At 37.4% G+C, this 19890-nt stretch overlaps 1 protein-coding gene across 7 annotated transcripts in view; it reads right to left on the bottom strand.

Annotated features, from left to right (window-relative positions):
• LOC143019932 (E2F-associated phosphoprotein-like) overlaps positions 1-19890 on the bottom strand; it is a 204844-nt gene that overhangs the window by 172430 nt on the left and 12524 nt on the right. For 6 of the 7 annotated variants that reach the window (XM_076176313.1, XM_076176357.1, XM_076176261.1 and 3 more), the window contains exon 2: positions 5591-5689. In XM_076176313.1, the coding sequence (XP_076032428.1) occupies positions 5591-5664 (74 nt within the window). In that variant the 5' untranslated portion in view covers positions 5665-5689. Of the gene's footprint in view, positions 1-5590; positions 5690-6736; positions 7345-19890 lie in introns of those variants that run through there. The other variant, XM_076176130.1, reaches the window with a different exon arrangement.

Genomic DNA, 19890 nt, shown 5'->3' with positions numbered 1-19890 from the left:
CCTAACCAAACCTAACCTGTATTTAATAAATCATTACCTGCAAATTAAATGTCATCCGGCTCGTCCTTGTTGTCGTCGTCGTGAGATGGCGTCCCGATCCTATGCTACCGACTTGCTTGTAGCAAGGTATTTTTTATTTTCATTTCCACCCACAAAATTGCATATTACGTTGATACATTCTAATTTACAAAATTATTCATTAATTTTCTATTGCTATATTGCACCCATGGTCGAAACTAAAAAAATACCCAAATGACTACAGTTGGAGTGGAGCGAGACTAGACCAATGCATAATGGCTGTCTGTGTTGTGGATGCTATCATGTCATAGCCATGATAGCATGATTGAATGCGGTGGCATGGACTCGAAAACTGTCAAAGTTTTCGCAATTTTCTTGTCAAGATACATGTATCTTGGTTATAACTTGGTTGTAACTTTTGCTAGACCTATGCACTGTCGCTGTCGGCAGGCTAGCTACGAAACATGTCAAAATAGTACATCACTGTCCGAGGCATTTTTTTGCACTGAAGCCACACATAAGGCGCACCTCACGATAAGGCGCACCACCCGATTTTGGCCGATTTTAAGGATTTTGCCCGCGCCTTATGGTCCGAAAAATACAGTACTCACTTCTCTCAATCTACATTCTACTTCCACCCCCACTCCTCCCTTTCCTGTCCCATTTGCATCCTAGTATTTGAAACTATCCACTTCTTCCAGTTTCTCACCCTTAATGGTCACTTCCAGCCTACTGTCACTCTCTCCCCTTGTACATCTCATCACCTTACTTTTGCCCACATTTATCTTCAGCTAGCTTTATCCACGTCTAGTGAGCCTGAAAATCTCTAACTCATCTGTAAGTGAATTAACGTTGTTCACATAGTTATACATACATACATACATATACCAAGGCTTTTTTCCCCCTTACCAGAGGGGTAGCCAAAAAGGACAAGGCACAAAAACATTCCCACCCATTTCATCCCCAAAAACACTCCACACCCCTCCACCCTCCCTCCCATCTTAGCACCTCCTAGATGACGGGTCATCCCTGCACCCTGTCCACTGCCCTGGGTCAGAAGCAGTGTCGCAGGACACAGCACATCCACAGCAAGGCCGCTTCATTAAATCGGCGACCCCCCCTCTCCATCCCCCCATATAAAGGAGAGGACGGGGAGAAATCCCTTCGGGCTGCGTCAAAATTTTTGCTCACACACACTACCTCACCCACATTCCCCCGTCCAATCCACCTCATGCATCACACATTTTCCATATACAACCATTCTCCATTCACCCGTCTTCTGTCCTTTCCCGTCCTTCCTCAACAGACATTCCCCTCTTCCCCAAAGCCCCCTTCACCCCATCCATCTATCTCATCCTAGGACATCCCCTCATGTTCACTCCCTCCACATCTGCCTTCCATACCTCCTTTACTAGTCTTTCTTCACTCATTCTTTCCATGTGTCCAAACCATCCTAATACTCTTTCATCCACCCTATCTCCCAGCTCCCTTTCCACCCCTGTTCTCCTCCTCATTTCTCACTCTTATCTAGCCTAGTAACCCCCATCATACTTCTCAGACACTTCATCTCAAACACATTCAAGTTCCTTCTCTCTTCCTCTATCATGTTCCATGTTTCTGCTCCATACAGTGCTGTTGGCACAATCACTCCTTCATACAGTCTCCTCTTAGCATCCATTCCCAGATTCCTATTCCTCATTACACTTTTTAAACCACCAAGGCATTTACTCGCTTCTCTCAATCTACATTCTACCTCCACCTTCACTCCACCCTTTCCTGCCACATTTGCACCCAAATATCTAAAACTATCCACTTCCTCCAGTTGCTCTCCCTTAACCCCTTCCATACGGTGCCGCACACGTAGGCGTCATGAGGAGCAAGTGGCTTCGCGACGCTGCCATATCGGCGTCTTGATTATATTTATTGTAGTCCCCCCTGTGTTTTTACATTCTCTCTAATCTGCTCTTAATCCCATTCTCTGTGGTTTTCAAAATTCACGGGTGAAAGAGAGAACGATCGATATAAGCCGTGACTATATTTTATGATGCGAGTATTATTACGACACGTCGTACGGCTGGCATTGGCTGCTGCCCGCGAGATTTAAGTCCCGTACCGAAGTGGTTAATGCTCACTTCCAGATTACTGCCACTTTCACCCCTTGTACATCTCATCACCTTACTTTTACCCACATTTATCTTCAGCTTTCTTCTATCACACACTCTCCCAAACTCTGTCACCAGCTTCCTCAATCCCTCCTCTGATCCTGCCACAAGCGCAGTGTCGTCCGCAAACAACAGCTGGCTCACCTCCCACTTTTCTCCATTTTCCTTAACCATCTCCAATCCCTGACCCACTACCCTTGCATTCACCTCTCGCACCACCCCATCCATGTATAAGTTGAACAGCCAGGGTGACATAACGCATCCCTGACGAAGTCCCACCTTTACCTCAAACCACTCACTCTCTCCATTTCTAATCCTGACACAAGCTCTACTACTCTCATAAAAACTCTTGACAGCTCCCAGAAGCTTTCCTCCTATCCCGTATATCCGCATAACCTCCCACAGTGCCTGTCTACCCTGTCGTAAGCCTTTTCCAGATCCATAAAGGCCCAGAAAACATCCTTCCCCTTACCTATAGCTTTCTCACATATCTGTCTTACCACAAAAATCTGATCTACACAACCTCTACCTGTCCTAAACCCACACTGTTCCTCACCAATTACTCCCTCTGTTCCTCTCCTAATCCTCTCAATCAAGATCCTCCCATAAGCCTTCCCAACTACACTTAACAAGCTAATCCCTCTGAAACTACTACATTCACACTTGTCCCCCTTTCCCTTGTAAAGTGGAACCATACACACACTCCTCCAGTCCTCTGGCACTCTACCTTCTCTCCAGCAAACATTAAATAACCTCACCAACAAGTCCACCATCACTATACCTCCTTTTTTAAGACATTCTGCATGGCATCCATCCAGACCAGGTGCCTTACCTGCTTTCATCATCTTAACTGCTGCCTTCACTTCATCCTTCCTTATTTCTCCTCCATTTTCCTCACTCATCACTCTCATTTTCTTAGCATTTCCCACTGCAGCTATCTTTCCCTCCCTATCCTCCTTCACATTAAGCAACTCCCAAAAATATTCTGCCCATCCTCCCCTTACTGCCTTCTCCTCCATTATCATCTCTCCATCTGCACCTTTTACCTTTTCTTCTCTACTTGATTCGCCTCCTCTTCCTCTCTTAATTTCTTTCCAAAACATCTTTTTATTACTTTCAAAATTTTCTGTCATACTCTTACCCCATTTTACATCTTCTCTCCTCTTTGCCTCCTTTACCTTTTTCTTTACTTCTCTTTTCTTTTCCCTGTACGTCTCATATGACTCCCTCGTCCTACTTTGTAACCAATCTGTGAAAGCTCGCTTCTTCTCTTCTACAACCTTCTTCATTTCCTCATCCCACCATTCACTACCCTTCCTTCTATTTCCTCCTGATCTTCTTGTTCCACACACCATCCTTGCACACTTTGTGACTCCCTCCTTGAACCATCCCCATTCCTCCTCCACACCTACCTCCACTCCCTCCCACTCCTCCTTCAGCTTCCTCTTGTACTCCTTCTCCTTTTCCTCTTCGTTTAGAGAGTTCACTCTAAGCACCTCCCTACCTTTTGTCCCTTTCCTCTTCCTCCATCTGTCCTCCACTCTCAACTTACCTTCCACCAGAAAATGATCTGATATTCCCCCACCCTCTCCCCTTAGCACATGTACATCCCTAACTCTTCCTATCATAATCCTATTTACCACTACATAGTCCATTAAAGCTCTATCTACCACCTTTCCCTCCACCACCCTCTCCCATGTGTACTTATGCTTGACTTTCTTCCGAAACACTGTATTTGCTATCATCAACTCTCTTTCTAGACACATTTCCACCATCAACTCTCCACTACGATTCTTTCCTGGAACACCACATTTCCCAACCACTCCATCAATTGGCTCCTTTCCTACCCTAGCATTAAGGTCTCCCAGTACTATTACATTTACACTTCTCCCTAAACCCTCTATGCACTCATTTAAATCTATCCAAAAGGCCTCCCTTTCTTCTACATTCTTCTCACTGCCAGGCCCATATGCAATTACAAAAACCACATCTCCTTTCCCAGTTTCACCTTCATCCACATTATCCTTGAGGAAACCTCCTTCCACTCCACTACACGTTTACCTATCTCTTCACTTACATAGTTATGATTTTGTTTAATAATAATCAAATCTATCATTTACCTTTTTATTTACAACATTAAATAAACACAAATATTAAGACTTTTCTTCTTTTTCCCCTTCTAGCCACACAGTAACTGGCAACTCAATGGAACCTCCTGTGCTGCCTCCCTTCCATGTTTGCTCCCACACAGCTGTTTGATGCCTGCCTGGCTGCCTCAAGACCACCATGCATCTACCTATGTATACTCACCAGCATTCTACATTTATTTAATGTTATTTCATTTGTAATAAATCTCCCAAGAAAACAAGATATTTTGTGTTTTATCAAGCTTTTCTTGGGGGACGAGGTAGATAGTTAATGGAAGTCAGGAGAGAGGTTGGAATGAATTGTCTCCTTTTATTAACATTCTTATGGGAAAAATTGCTTCACTATCTGAAGATTCACTATTCAAATAGTCTTTCAGGTACCTAACCCCTTTGGTCATCGGAGTATCCCTGTAATTAATAATTAAATAAAAAGTAACTTTAAGCATAAATATAAATTGAATAATTTGAGACTTCAAGCAAGCAAAATAAATTATACTATCATAACTAGACCAAAGTTACTTACCGGTTGCGAAGAGAAGTTTCACTCTAAGAGACACCGAAAAGGTGAAAAAAGGGAAGCGTAGTAATAGGAAGGTAAGAAAACATGAGGATTGGAAAAGTGTTAATGGGTTCAAAAAGTAATGAAGAGGTTAGTTTCTACTTTTGGTTTCTCAAGAGAAACAGAAATTGAAGGGGAACCATTCTTGGAATGGGTGTTGGTGCAGAGCTTCAGTGTTGTAGGAAAGAATTTTGGGGACCAACTGTCTAGCTAGGGACAACTTTGCTTCATTAACCGATTTGGACGCTTTGGCACGTGGGTTGAAGCATCCTCAAAAACTGACAAAAATTCATTTAATTATAAACAAAGGCAGATTCACCAACATCAGTGAATTAAGTTTATAAATTGCCTTATAAGTAATTTATGTGAGGTTTGCTCTAAGCATATTAAACAAATAAATCAATTGTTTAAGTTTTGGCACAAATTGGATCCAAGTAAAAATCAAATTAAATCCTCAGTAGAGGAAAGAGAACTCGTAGTTCAAAATTAAATATTACAATTGAAATGCATACACAATTATCATACAGTACTAGAGATAAACACCTTCCTAAGTTCTTGGACCCAAAAGAGTGTCCACCTAGCATGTATTCTATCTTTTTAGATTACTTCAAACACAAAAAGGTTTTAAAATGACACTGACATACTGATTTCCATTAGTTTTCTATGGCTGACCTTCCAATTAAACCAAACAATTTTACACCTACCTTATAGCATCTCGAGAAGTGCAAATAAGATCATCATCACTGAAGTCCAGGTAATCATCATTCTCAAAATCCATGATTGCTGGATACCAAAATTTGAATCTGCAACAAAGCATGAATAATATCAATGAAACTGTGTTGGCCTTTTACAGAATTATCTAGTCATAGGTGTGGATAATATTTACAGCCTGGCAGATAAACCATATGAGGAAAGACTAAAAAAGCACTTGATCTGCCAACTTTGAAAGATCAAAGAGAAAGAGGTAATGTGATTACAATATTCAGGTCATTAAAGAGGATAGATTGCATTGACAAGAGATCTGATTAAAAATGGGAGGGCTTTAAGAGGTCGTGGGAGAAAGTTAAGAAAGACCACATGTCTAAAGGATGTGAAGAAATAGTTTTCCATATAGATGCATAAATATGTGGAATAGCTTAGAATATTATACAGTCTGAGCTTAAACAATATACGAGTTCGAATCTATATATGGTAATTGGAAATCAAAGAAACAGATTAAGCTGAGGCTGGGTATGATGAAAAATTGGAGGACAGGAGATGGAACCCTATGAGCATTGCTCCTTTCTTATATACTATAATTAGGTAATTACATATGATTACACTTTTTTTTTTGGGGGGGGGGGTATTATTATTATTTTATTATTATTATTCTTTTTTTCGTCATTATTTATTTTAATCAACAAACTCAAATTAGGATCTACAGGTTCTTTATCCAAAATCAAAGTTCTCTTTTTCTCAGCACTTGTATCCTCCAAATTCTTGCCATGGGCACCACCCCTCTCAAAGCACAGGTGTGCGCGATGGAGCGTTCTTTGAAATGACTATCAAATCATGCCCCTATCTCTTTGTTGCACTTGTTTCTTCCATGATCTTTCTTCATAGTTCATCAAGGTTTGTGGGTGGGCTATTGAACACCTTTGACTCTATCTTCACATTTTGGTCACTTGGCCAAAGGTGGTTTTGCAGTCTCTTAAATAATGCCTATTGCTTTGTCATGTGTATAGAGATACTTAACAAAAATTGTATCAATATGTGCAGAGTTACTCTACCAAAGATATGAAATCTAAGACTGGAAATTCACACTTCAAGTAACATAAATTTGAAAAGTTGTGAATTTATTTTTTACTCACTTGGTGGTATGAAGTAATCTATGCCCTATGTATGGTGGTTGCATCCTGTTCAGTTTGAATCTGTGGCAAGGCCTATTATGTGCTGGTACTGTTTTAATACTGGATGGTGTGCCAGTGTGGTTATCAGGTGAGGGTGGGTTTTTTCGATGTCTGGAGGTTGTTGGTGGATTACTGAGTTTGGTGGTCTGTCTTGGAAGGCTTGTTTAGTGATCTGAGTGTATTTACCTAGTTGTATTTTGCGGGAAGGGGAGCTATGCTCGTGTTGTCCCGTCATTGTATCTCGCAGTGTCTAGTTTGCTTTTAAACTCATGAATGGTTTTTGCGCATACTATTTCATTATCCAGTTTGTTCCAAGTGTCCAAAACTCTATGTGGAAAACTGTTTTTCTTCAGTTCTCTTCTATAGCTATGTTTTTTTATTTTCTTTCCATGTCCTCTTGTGTTTCTCTTGTCCCAGTTTAGTAAGTCCTCTCCATCAAGTATCTCTGTGCCTTTCATGATTCTGTAGATGGTCAATAGGTCACCTCTCTCTCTTCTTTGCTCCAGTGTTGGTAACTCCAGTTTAGCCAATCTCTCCTCGTATGATAGGCTTGCAAGTGCAGGTGCTATTTTTGTAGCTGCTCTTTGGATTCTTTCTATTTTCTTTATATTCTTTTTGGTACTGGGGGACCACAATGTCGCCGCATACTTCTAGTCTAGGCCTTATCAATGTAACCAATATTTTTTTTATCATGTCTTCGTCCAAGTATGCAAATGCCACTTTTATTGATCTTAGCAAGTTGTAAGTCTCCCCGACAATTTTGTTAATCTGTTTATCATAGAACAAGTCGTTTATGATAATTACTCCCAAGTCTTTTTGTGTATTTGTTTCTGTGTGGATGTTTAGTGTGGTGGAGGTAAACTGTTATAGATGTTTGAGTAGTGTGATGCTTGTGTAATAGACACATATTATCCAAAAAGATCATAAAGGCAGACACTTATAATAATGTCAGGAAGTTACAAAAGGTTATACAATGGAGTCCCTCAAGGTACAATCCTGTTTAATCTCTTCATGAGTGATCTTCAAACTCCTGAACTGGAACTAAACATTAATACAGTATTTTCTCATAAGCAGATCACCACACAGAAAATAGAATATAGCTGTAAAGAACACCCAAGCCTACTTTACCAAACTTGGACAATGGCTCAAGAATGACAAAATGGAAACTTTACCATAGAAATCAACACTGTAGATAGAGAGAATAATCCCCAGCAATGAAAGAAATAAATGTAACACAAAAAGAAATCAGTGACCAAATTAAAACCCTTGATGTCAGAAAATCACATGGTCCGGACGGAACTGCAAACTGGATACTGAAAGAATGTATGGAAGAATTAACTGACAAAATATATAATATAATTAAATTCTCACTTAAAGAAGGAAAAGTACCATTGGACTGGAAAAAGGCAAACATTGTACCAATTTATAAGGGAGGTGATAAGGAAGATCCATCTAACTACAGACCGGTCTCACTAACAAGCACAATAGCAAAAATTTGTGAAAGAGTTGTCAAAAACAGATGGGTTAAATACCTGGAAGAAAAATCTATACTGAACCCAAATAAATTTGGATTCAGACAAGGGAGATCATGTACAACAAATCTGATCTGCTTTTACTCAAGATTAGTAGACATAATACAAGAAAGAGATGGATGGGCGGACTGTGCTTTTCTGGACCTGCAAAAGGCATTCGATAAGGTACCTCATAGGAAACTAATAAATAAGATAGAGTCAAAAGGTGGCATCAGAGGAAAATTATTGGAATGGATGAAAGACTTCCTGATTGGGAGGAAAATGAGAGTTGTAATTAGAGAAAAATTCTCCAACTGGGAAGAAGTAAAAAGCGGTGTCCCGCAAGGATCAGTACTGGCCCCGATCATGTTCGCCGTATACATTAATGACATGAATGAAGGCATGGAGTGCTATATGAATTTCTTTGCAGATGATGCAAAATTACTTAAGAAGGTAAAAACGGAAGAGGACTGCAACTCATTGCAACAAGATCTGGACACGATATGGAATTGGACTCAAAAGTGGGAAGTAAAATTTAATATAAAGAAATGCAGTATAATGGAATTTGGAAAGAGTAAAAACAGAATATCAAAAGATTACAGAATTGGGGAAGAAAAAATAAAAAAAGCAAACTGAAAAAGATCTTGGAGTGATGATTGGAAAGGATATGAAACCAGATAAGCATATAAATAAAATATTCGGAGAAACCTACAACTTACTGAGGTCAATTAAAGAGGCATTTGCTTATATGGATGAAGAAATTATAAAGAAAATACTAACTACACTAATAAGACCAAAACTTGAGTATGCAGCATCACTTTGGACACCCAGTACCAAAAAGAATATTAACCACTTCCATACGGTGATGCCTACATAGGCAGCATGAGGAGCAAGTGGGTACTCGATGATGCCGACGTCGGCATCTTGATTATATTTATTGTAGTCGTACCTATGTAATTTCCATTCTCTCTAAACTGGCTTCATCAATTTTCTATGGTTATCAAAATACACGGGTGAAAGAGAACGAATGATTGAGCACTGACTTTATTTTTTATAATGCGATTATTATGACGCAACATCGCACATTGGGCAGCTAATGTTGCCAGACGTGCGATGTGCCCCGGAGTGAAGAGGTTAAGAAACTAGAAAGATTACAAAGTGCGACAACCAAACTAGCACTGACTCTCGCCGAACTAACATATGAGCAAAGACTATCCAAATTGAATCTACCAACTCTGAAACAAAGAAGAGAAAGAGGAGATTTGCTGACTATCTATAGAATAATTAAAGGAATGGAAGTTTTAGACAGGAATGACCTGTTAGTGTGGGACAACGGTAAAACGAGACACGGAAAAAATTTGAAAAAAGATAGTTATAGAAAAAACTTGAAAAGGAACAGTTTCTCACACAGAGTGATAAATGCATGGAACAAATTAGACAATAAAACAGTATGTGCAAACACTATACAAGATTTTAAGATAAAACTTGATGCGGAGAGATACAAAGACGGATCACCACGAGCATAGCTCCCCTCCCGTATATTACAACTAGGTAAATACTAGACCACCATGAATAAAAGAAAAACACTTTATAGTTAAATCAAATGCTGAAGTCCCTCCACTCGAATAGAACCTTATAATTCTAGGCCTCACATTTGATACTCATATGACTTTCAACATAAATATCAAGACATGATGACAAAAATCAATAAGAAAACAAATCCACTAAAATCCATAACTAGTGCTGACTTTGAATAACAGAAAGAAACTCTAATAAACACCTACAAACAATTCATAATCACCCTCAACTCCTCCACACCATGGTTCCCATCAATCAGCAAGACAAACCCAAACAATTTACAAACTTTACAGACAGTAGTCTTGAGAGTAATAACAGAATGCACCAAAACCACCCATATTGGACACCTATGTACTGAAACCAAAATCCTTCCCATAGAATACATGAAAATGACAGGAACATAATTCAATGCTATAACATTAAACACCACACACCTTTCACATTACATTTCACAAGTATCACCAACAGACTGCAAAAAAAAAAACTGCATACCACTCAAACATCTATATCAGCCTACCTCCTCTACAGCACAAAACATTCACAGAGAAATACATACACATTTTGATTTCTAAACTAGCTCTTCATAAAGACTGCCAAACTCAATACGCTAACAACAAATCTCAGACATAAGCCCCGCAGATAGAAAGATATATAAAAAAAAAGCAACTGCACAAATGACCTCATAATGCAATGCCCAACACTGACAACCCCTAGACAACAATACAACACATTTTCTCTATGTGACTTATGGTCCTGCATGGAGGCTATTGCTGGTTACCTGAAGGCCACAGGTCTTCTGCAAGACAGACCAAGGACAACAGATTGATTGACTGATTTTCAGTTTAGTAATATCAAAGTTGTTTAAGTTTGGTACATGATGAAATTCCTCCCCATACTGGGGTATTGAGTGCATATTATTGTCCAGTATTAATTGCACAGTAGCATGCAGCTTATGCTTTAGGAACTGCTTTAGGGCACCCCTATGGACTTAGAACCACACATCAATTTGTCTATGTTAGAGGAAAATTTCTACTCCTGGAAGAATGATACTACTTTTATTCTATGACTATCCATTATACTGTTCCCTTTAAACTATTCTGTACCATGTCTTCCAACATATTTTTTCTTTTTCCTGTGTCCCCTGTAGTAGAGGAAAGAATTCTACTACCATGATTCCCATGAGTCATAAAAAGTGACAAATGGGACGGTGTGACGGGACTAGATATTCTGCTCTATATAATTATCCTATCAAAAGTCAAGGCATAAGAGGACCTGGGAGGAGATTTCCAACCAGAACCATAAAATTTGGGTCATTTAATGTGCATGGTTATGGTAGAGATAGAATAAAAGAGAAGAGATAGGTAATATGTCTGTGAGATGGAAGATGGATGTGTTAGTATTAAGCTAAGTTGAAAGGGAAGTGAATTTTGAGCTTGGTGTTATGGTGGGGAGTGTTGGGAGGGAGGAGGGTGCAAGGGAGAGAAGGGGTAGCTCTGCTAGTGACAAGATAAGAAAGCATGTGGTGGAATGGAGGGAAGTATCTTCAAGGTTATGGGTGGTGTAACTAGGATGGGAGATGTGGGTTTTAGTAAGTGCATATGGATCTGGTAGTGTAAAGAATGTAGAGAAAGTGAAGGCTTTTTGGACAGATTTAAATGAGTATTTGGAAAGTTTGAGAGGAATATCAATGTTGGGAGATTTCAATGACAGATTAGGGGATGAACCAATAGAATCAAACAACAGGCAAGTAATTTTCAGTAAATCTTCATAAATTTCAGCAGCACTGCCAACACTACTTTCAGCAAACCCCCTCATTGTCTTTCACAGCTCTGTCCTTACTAGGATCTGTACAGGATGCATTCCATACAACCTTGTATTGAGACAGTTATGAAGTTCAGCACAAAATAGTTGCTGATGGCTGAAGCACTAACCCTCCACGAACAAACAAGCAAGATACGTCAAACTTGCAGCACTCCTACTCCCTTCAGAGGTACATCTGTAGTTTGCACAAAGATTAGTTTAGCTCTGTAATACTGTCATATCAGTGGTAGATTTATGAGCTGTCACCACCATTACATACTGAATTTAAGTGAACAAGTTAATTTCATTCAATTATTTGAAGTGTGTGGCCCTTATGACAATACATGTGCCCTATGTGGCTCTTGAAGCAGCCTGATTTTTTTTTTTTTTGACAATTTGAATTTGACAGTTATTAAATCAAATGAATCTTTCTGAGAAATATAAATTATCAAATCAGTTAGAAATTCCTTGAATATTTATCTGTTCATTCCATAATAACTCTGAAAATCTTATTCAAAATCATTTTAGCCATAGCTATTTCTCCTACAATTCTGGGCAATTGACAGACATTTCAAGAGTTAATATTATTTAATGCCCAATTCTATTTGACAGAATGAGACAGAAAAATGTCTGCAGGGTAAAGATGTTACCATCGTTCAGGTCAGGGCAGTTCTACTGGGATTCCATTGCAAGCAAAGCTTGTTTAGAGCTTCACTGGCAAGTACAGATTTTCAGCATTTTTCCACACTTATAATAGATATAAAGTTGAAGTATTTCTGATAGTTACCTAAAAATATACATGACTCATCTGGAAAACAAACAGAATCAAGAGGCCGAGTGGGATACATGACTGAAAAAGTGGTTCCTGTGTCAATGATCCACCCTTCAAAATGGCCAAGAAATTCATTGGAACCATCAATAACTCAACTGCAAAAGTTGAGTAGTAGTAGTGAAGAAGAAAATAACAGCACTGGTTCCGATGTTGCAGAACAGTTTCCTCTCATGAAACAAAAGTATCACACAACAAAATTTGCTGCCAAGCTGGTATCAAAAGTGTCCTTGTCAACAAGAAAAGCATCAAATGTTTTTTCAAAACTTGGCTTAAGAAGGAATAGATGTACCCACACCATCACAAATGGGAATTTAGTGTCAAGTGATCAAGGATATAGAAAGAGTCAAGAACCAGCTGAAAGAAATTAATGAAGAGGAATTTTGCTTGCATTTTGATGGGAAAAGAATTGACGATAAAGAATATCAAGTGGTCTGTGTAAAGAATTCTGCATGAACTCTTCACCTCGGCATTTTGGCTTGTGAAAGTAGATCAGCTGAGGATATCATTATCCCACTGCAAGCCCTGCTAGATGAATACAATGCATGGAAGCATCAAAAAGATTATTTCTGACACCAGCAGTCAATACTGGTTACCAAAGTGGCATTGTTGTTAGACATCAGAGACAGTTCGGACAAAAGGGATTAGAAGTGCCTCAGTTTATTGGATACCAACATCATATTCTTGACTTGGTTGTATGGCACTTGATGGATTGCTTTTTTTTTTCTTTCTTTTTTTTAACAAAATCACAGTCACCCAGCATCAACTATTATTTCATTGATGATGTTTTGAAAGGCTATGAGAACTTACAAAAAAAGCTATTCTGGTATAGAAATGATGCCAACACAAGAAAACCCTGGATGGAGAGATGACTTCATTTTCTTTTTTTTCTTTTTTGTTTAACTCTGTGAAGCATATAAGTACTACCATTCACAGAATCATGAAAGGCATGGAAGTCCTTGACAGAGAGGACTTATTAACCCCTTCCATACGGTGCCGCACACGTAGGCGTCATGGACTTAGATCTCGGTGGCAGCAGCCAATGCCAGCCGTACGACGTGTCGTAATAATACTCGCATCATAAAATATAGTCACCGCTTATATCGATCGTTCTCTCTTCACCCGTGAATTTTGATAACCATAGAAAATGCGATTACAAAAGAATTAGAAAGAATGTCATTATGGAGGGGCGACTACAATAAATATAATCAAGACGCCGATATGGCAGCCTCGCGAATACACTCGCTCCCCATGACGCCTACTTATGCGGCACCGTATGGAAGGGGTTAAAGTAGAATAGAGGAAAAACAAAGGGACATGAAAAACTCAAAAAGGGTTGCTATAGAAGATATCCGAGAAAAAAAAAAAAAAAAATCCACAGAGAGTGGTGGATGTCTGGAACAAGTTGGATGAAATAATAGTGTCTGCAAACACCATACAAGAATTTACGAACAAAATAGATGTTACGAGATACAAAGACGGGTGACCATGTGTATAGCTTCCCTTCCAGTATAATACAACTAGGTAAATACATGGAGGGAAAATGGCCTCATATGAAATGGCAGAAGCTGCCCTCCCTTCATAGTGCTAGGTGGAATTCACAGGCAATTTTTTGACCGATTGCTTTTTTTTCTCCTGAAATGGAGAGATCAGCTGAAAGCTACTTGTGACTTCATCAGAGCTACATGGGTGAAGGCATGGTTCTCAAATAACACTATTTAGAAGCAACAATGAGCTGCATGTTATCTCTAAATTGAAGTACCCTATGGCTTTAAAATGTTTTTCCACCCACTGGATAAAGGAACGATCAGTGTTTGATGTGCCTTGCTCAAATATAGTGGCTGAGCAGGCTGTGAAGCTGATCGAAGAGCTTCACAGCACTTGCAAAACTGACAAATATCTCAACAGCAAGTTCATAAATAGTAACTCACAAACTTAAAAGCATTTTTAAAGTTTACTGGTTATATTCATTTGCAAATAATGCATCTTGACCCAGGGGAGTGGACAAGATGCAGGGATGACCCGTCATCCAGGAGGTGCCAAGATAAGAGGGAGGGAAGAGGATGGAAGGGAGTGGAGTGTGATAGGGATGGAATGGGTGGGAGTAGTTTTTATGCCTTTGTTTTTTGGCTACCTCCCCTGTAAAGGGGAAAAGCCTTTGTTATATGTATTTTACCTACCTAGTTGTATTTTGCGGGAAGGGGAGCTACCCTCATGGTGTCCTGCCTTTGTATCTCGCAGTGTCTAGTTTGCTTTTAAACTCATGAATGGTTTTTGCACACACTATTTCCTTGTCCAGTTTGTTCCAAGTGTCTACCACTCTATGTGGAAAACTGTTTTTCTTCAGATCTCTTCTGTAGCTATGTTTTTTTATTTTCTTTCCATGTCCTCTTGTACTTCTCCTGTCCCAGTTTAACAAGTCCTCTCTATCAAGTATTTCTGTGCCTTTCATGATTCTATAGATGGTCAGTAGGTCACCTCTTTCTCTTCTTTGCTCTAGAGTCGGTAAATCTAGTTTAGCCAATCTCTCCTCATATGATAAGTTTGCGAGTGCAGGTGGCATTTTTGTTGCTGCTCTCTGGATTCTTTCTATTTTCTTTATATTCTTTTTGGTACTGGGTGACCACAATGTTGCCGCATATTCTAGTCTAGGCCTTATCAGTGTGACTAATATTTTTTTAATAATTTCTTCGTCCAAATATGTAAATGCCACTTTTATTGATCTTAGCAAGTTGTAGGATCCTCCAACAATTTTGTTTATCTGTTTGTCATAGGACAAGTTGTTTGAGATAATTACACCCAAATCTTTTTCGGATCTCTCCTTCTTTACCCCCTTGGTTCCAATTTTATATTGTCCTGATATTCTGTTTTTGCTTTTTCCAAACTCCATTATGCTACACTTCTTAATATTGAAGTCCACCTCCCATTTCTGACTCCAGTTCCATATTTTATTCAGGTCTTCCTGCAATGATTCACAATCCTTTTCAGTTTTTACTTTCATTAACAGCTTGGTGTCGTCAGCAAAGAAGCTCATGTAACATTTCATATCATCATCCATGCCATTCACATAAATAGCAAACATTATTGGAGCTGGTACAGATCCTTGCAGTACTCCACTGATCACCTCTTTCTAATGTATATATGTAAATGGCAGAATTTTTTCTATGCTTCAGCCTAATACAAAATCTCCTTAGGTGCGGAATTTTTTTCACAATTTGACAAAAAGGCATTTTTGTGAGTTTGCCACTACAGGCTTTTAAATCAGAAAAAAGTCATATCCCTAATGTAAATAGAAATTATACATACATACATATATATATATATATATATATATATATATATATATATATATATATATATGAAGGACTACTATTACACAGGACGTGTGCACCCAGATCCCTGGGTCCGCTAGTGGAGGCCATTGCTTTCTTTGTAACCTGACATTTTATATTGGACAAATATAACAGGTATTGTATGAGGTTAGTGGACACCAGGGTTGGCGATTTTTTTTTTTTTGTTTTTTTAATATAAAAAATTGATTTTTTTTTATTTAAATCAGATTTATTTGATTTAAATAGATTTTTTTATAGATCTAAAATATTGTGGGATTGCTATCGGATATGCGATCTGATTGCTAAAGGACATTTTTAGCATATCAATATAAGTAGCAGTGTTATTTAGACTTGCCACAAGTATACAAGGAATGGTATAAGCCTACATGTATATATCACTGTGCAGCCCACAACAAGTTTCAACAAGATTCTTGTTGAAACTTGTTCTAGGTAAGCAGCTTCTCACTGAGTCAGTTGCTTCTTTGGAATCAACCAAGAAGGATGTCTTCTGGACCTGGCAAAGTGGTTCCTTCAGGCAGAAAAAATTATCCTGTCTGGAATTATTTTGAAAAACTACAAACAACTTCTGGCAAAGGGTACCGAGCTAAATGCAAAGACTGCAGCCAGGAACTACAGGGCATTGTGTTAAGATTAAAATCTCACAGAGATAAATGCCAAGGTCAGCCACAGCATACAGAAGAAGAAATTGATGACCCAGGTAAATAACTTTACTTATATTGTGTGCATTTCTCCCTTTTCATACGCAACTATATAAATTTGGTGAACAATGGAGAGCATGTGCAATAAAAATGGGAAGGCCTAGAGAGATGATACTTCAACTTCATTACTTCTAAATTTGGGTAATAACTATATCACTATAATATACTGTATCCACTCAACTTTGGGGCCTAGATGATTGTTATTCATTTAATTCAACATTGTGTAATATATTTCATAGGTTCCATTGGAATTCAGCCCACATGGGATTCAGCCCAAAGGGATTTAGCCTAACCTAACCCAACTAACCCATTATTTTTAGTGAATTTAAAAGTGGACTGAATCCTGTGTGGGTTGAATTCCAAGCCCACCTATTTCATATCCTGTTAATTATTTCCAAATAATTTAGTGACTTGTGTGAATATGATTATCTAAAAAAATAACTACTGTACTCAAAAGTAGCCTAAATCACACAGTATTCATTCATTTATTTATTCATTTATGAATTATGCAATATGCTAAAATTTTCTGTTTCCATTTCAGAATCTGTATCAACAGCTTCATTCCCTTCATCATCGGCTCCACTTGAATTATCTGCAAACCTGACTCCACCATTAAAAAGATCACTATCAGAATCCTCCACAGGCGCCACTTCTGCTAAATCATTTTCATCTAAAAGAAAGTCATCATCTCTGGACAGATTTATCATAAAAACTTCAGCCTCTCAAAAGGAAAATCTCGACAAAGCTGTAAGAATTATATTTGCTACAAATTCACCATTTCGTCTTGTTCAGCATCCTCAGTTTCTCAAGGTGGTTCAGAACCTGAGGCCAGGTTATATTCCTCTATCCAGAAAAGGTATTGCTGATAAGTACTTGGATCTTGTGTATGAAAAGGAATATAAAAAGTGTGCAGATGACCTGAATAATGAAACTGTATGTCTTTCAACTGATGGGTGGTCTAACATCCATAATGAGCCCATAATATGTGTCGCTAACAACATCCACTGGTCATATTTATTTGACACAATAGACACATCAGGGAAACCTTACACTGCTGAATATCTTCTACAACTTGTACAAAATTCGATCAAGAAGGGTGAACAAGATTTTGGTTGTCACATTGGAAGTGTTCTGACAGACAATGCAGCAAATGTCACCAAGATGAGAAAACTCTTGGAGGAATCGAGTGAACCTGAGCATACCGTCCTCACATACGGCTTATACTGTTCCTTGTATACTTGTGGCAAGTCTATATAACACTGCTCCTTATATTGATATGCTAAAAATGTCCTTTAGCAATCAGATCGCATATCAGATAGCAATCCCACAATATTCAAAATCTATAAAAAAAAATCTATTTAAATCAAATAAATTTGATTTAAATAATAATAAAAAAAATTAAGATAAAAAAAATGGGAAAAAAAAAAAAAAAAAAAAATCGCCAACACTGGTGTGTCCACTAACCTCATACAATAATACCTGTTAAGTCCGGCTAAAATTGGCATTTCAACGCATAACAGTGCCTTAAAAATAGTTTCTTATTTCACTATAAAAGTTTATATTAACTTATACTGCATTGAATAAGTCAATAGTTGATATATTTGTCCTATATACAATGTTAGGTTTCTAGTTTTGATATATTTGTCCAATATAAAATGTTAGGTTACAAAGAAAGCAATGGCCTCCGCTAGCGGACCCAGGGATCTGGGTGCGCACGTCCTGTGTAATAGTAGTCCTTGATATATATATATATATATATATATGTAAGCGGAATAGGAAACACAGGAGTCTTAGTCTTGAGTTTATTCCTGACTAGTTTCGCAGGTATGCTTTTTCAAAGGAATATGTGTACAAACGGGCTGTGGGCATTATATACATGGGTGGACCTCACCACCTCTCCGAGTTACCATAGTTGGTGACGAATGTGAACATCACATTATGGCTAACGTAACAATGAAGAATTTTTTTACAATTAAATATGATAAAACTAATAACAAAGAAATTATTAATAGAGAATGTAACAATAGTAATGATAACAATGAAGATAAATATTTAAATAATAATATTAACAATAATAACAAAAATGATAATAGCAATACAGTAGAAGTAATAATAATAATAATAGTGAAAATAATAACTAAAATAAGTAATAATAATAATAATAAAAATAAATATAAAAATAATAAAAATTATCATTATAATACTAATAACCAAGAAATAAAAATTATTTAGTAATTATGACTAATAGTGATAACAATGATAATAAAAACAAAAAATTAAATAAATAATAATAGTAACAATAATAATAACAATAATAATAATAAAGATAATGAAAGTAATAATAATAATGATGGTAATAATAAAAATGTAATGATAAAATTATAAATATGATGATAGTAATAATAAATAAATAATAGTTATAATAACAATGATAATAATAATAGTGTTGAAAATAAAAAGTAACAAATAGTATTAAAAGAAGTTGGGGCAAGGTAGCATGGAGGAACTTCAGAGTGAAAGGAAGTTCCTCCATGCTACCTTGCCCCAACTTCTTTTAATACTATTTGTTACTTTTTATTTTCAACACTATTATTATTATCATTGTTATTATAACTATTATTTATTTATTACTATCATCATATTTATAATTTTATTACATTTTTATTATTACCATCATTATTATTACTTTCATTATCTTTATTATTATTATTGTTATTATTGTTAATATTATTATTTAAATATTTATCTTCATTGTTATCATTACTATTGTTACATTCTCTATTAATAATTTCTTTGTTATTAGTGTTATCATATTTAATTGTAAAAAAAATTCTTCATTGTTACGTTAGCCATAATGTGATGTTCACATTCGTCACCAACTATGGTAACTCGGAGAGGTGGTGAGGTCCACCCCATGTATATAATGCCCACAGCCCGTTTGTACACATATTCCTTTGAAAAAGCATACCTGCGAAACTAGTCAGGAATAAACTCAAGACTAGGACTCCTGTGTTTCCTATTCCGCTTACATCAACCTGTCAGAATGTCTCAATATATATATATATATATATATATATATATAATTTCTTATTTCACTATAAAAGTTTATATTAACTTATACTGCATTGAATAAGTCAATAGTTGATATATTTGTCCTATATACAATGTTAGGTTTCTAGCTTTGATATATTTGTCCAATATAAAATGTTAGGTTACAAAGAAAGCAATGGCCTCCGCTAGCGGACCCAGGGATCTGGGTGCGCACGTCCTGTGTGATAGTAGTCCTATATTTCGGCTATCAACTTTAGCCCTCTTCAGGAAAGAGGGCTACAGTTGATAGCCGAAA

Source organism: Oratosquilla oratoria, chromosome 1, assembly GCF_046742065.1.
Source record: "Oratosquilla oratoria isolate Oo_2021 chromosome 1, ASM4674206v1, whole genome shotgun sequence".
NCBI classification, from domain to species: Eukaryota; Metazoa; Arthropoda; class Malacostraca; order Stomatopoda; family Squillidae; genus Oratosquilla; species Oratosquilla oratoria.
Note: the sequence above shows the minus strand (reverse complement) of the source record. Positions and strands in the feature narration are given on the sequence as shown.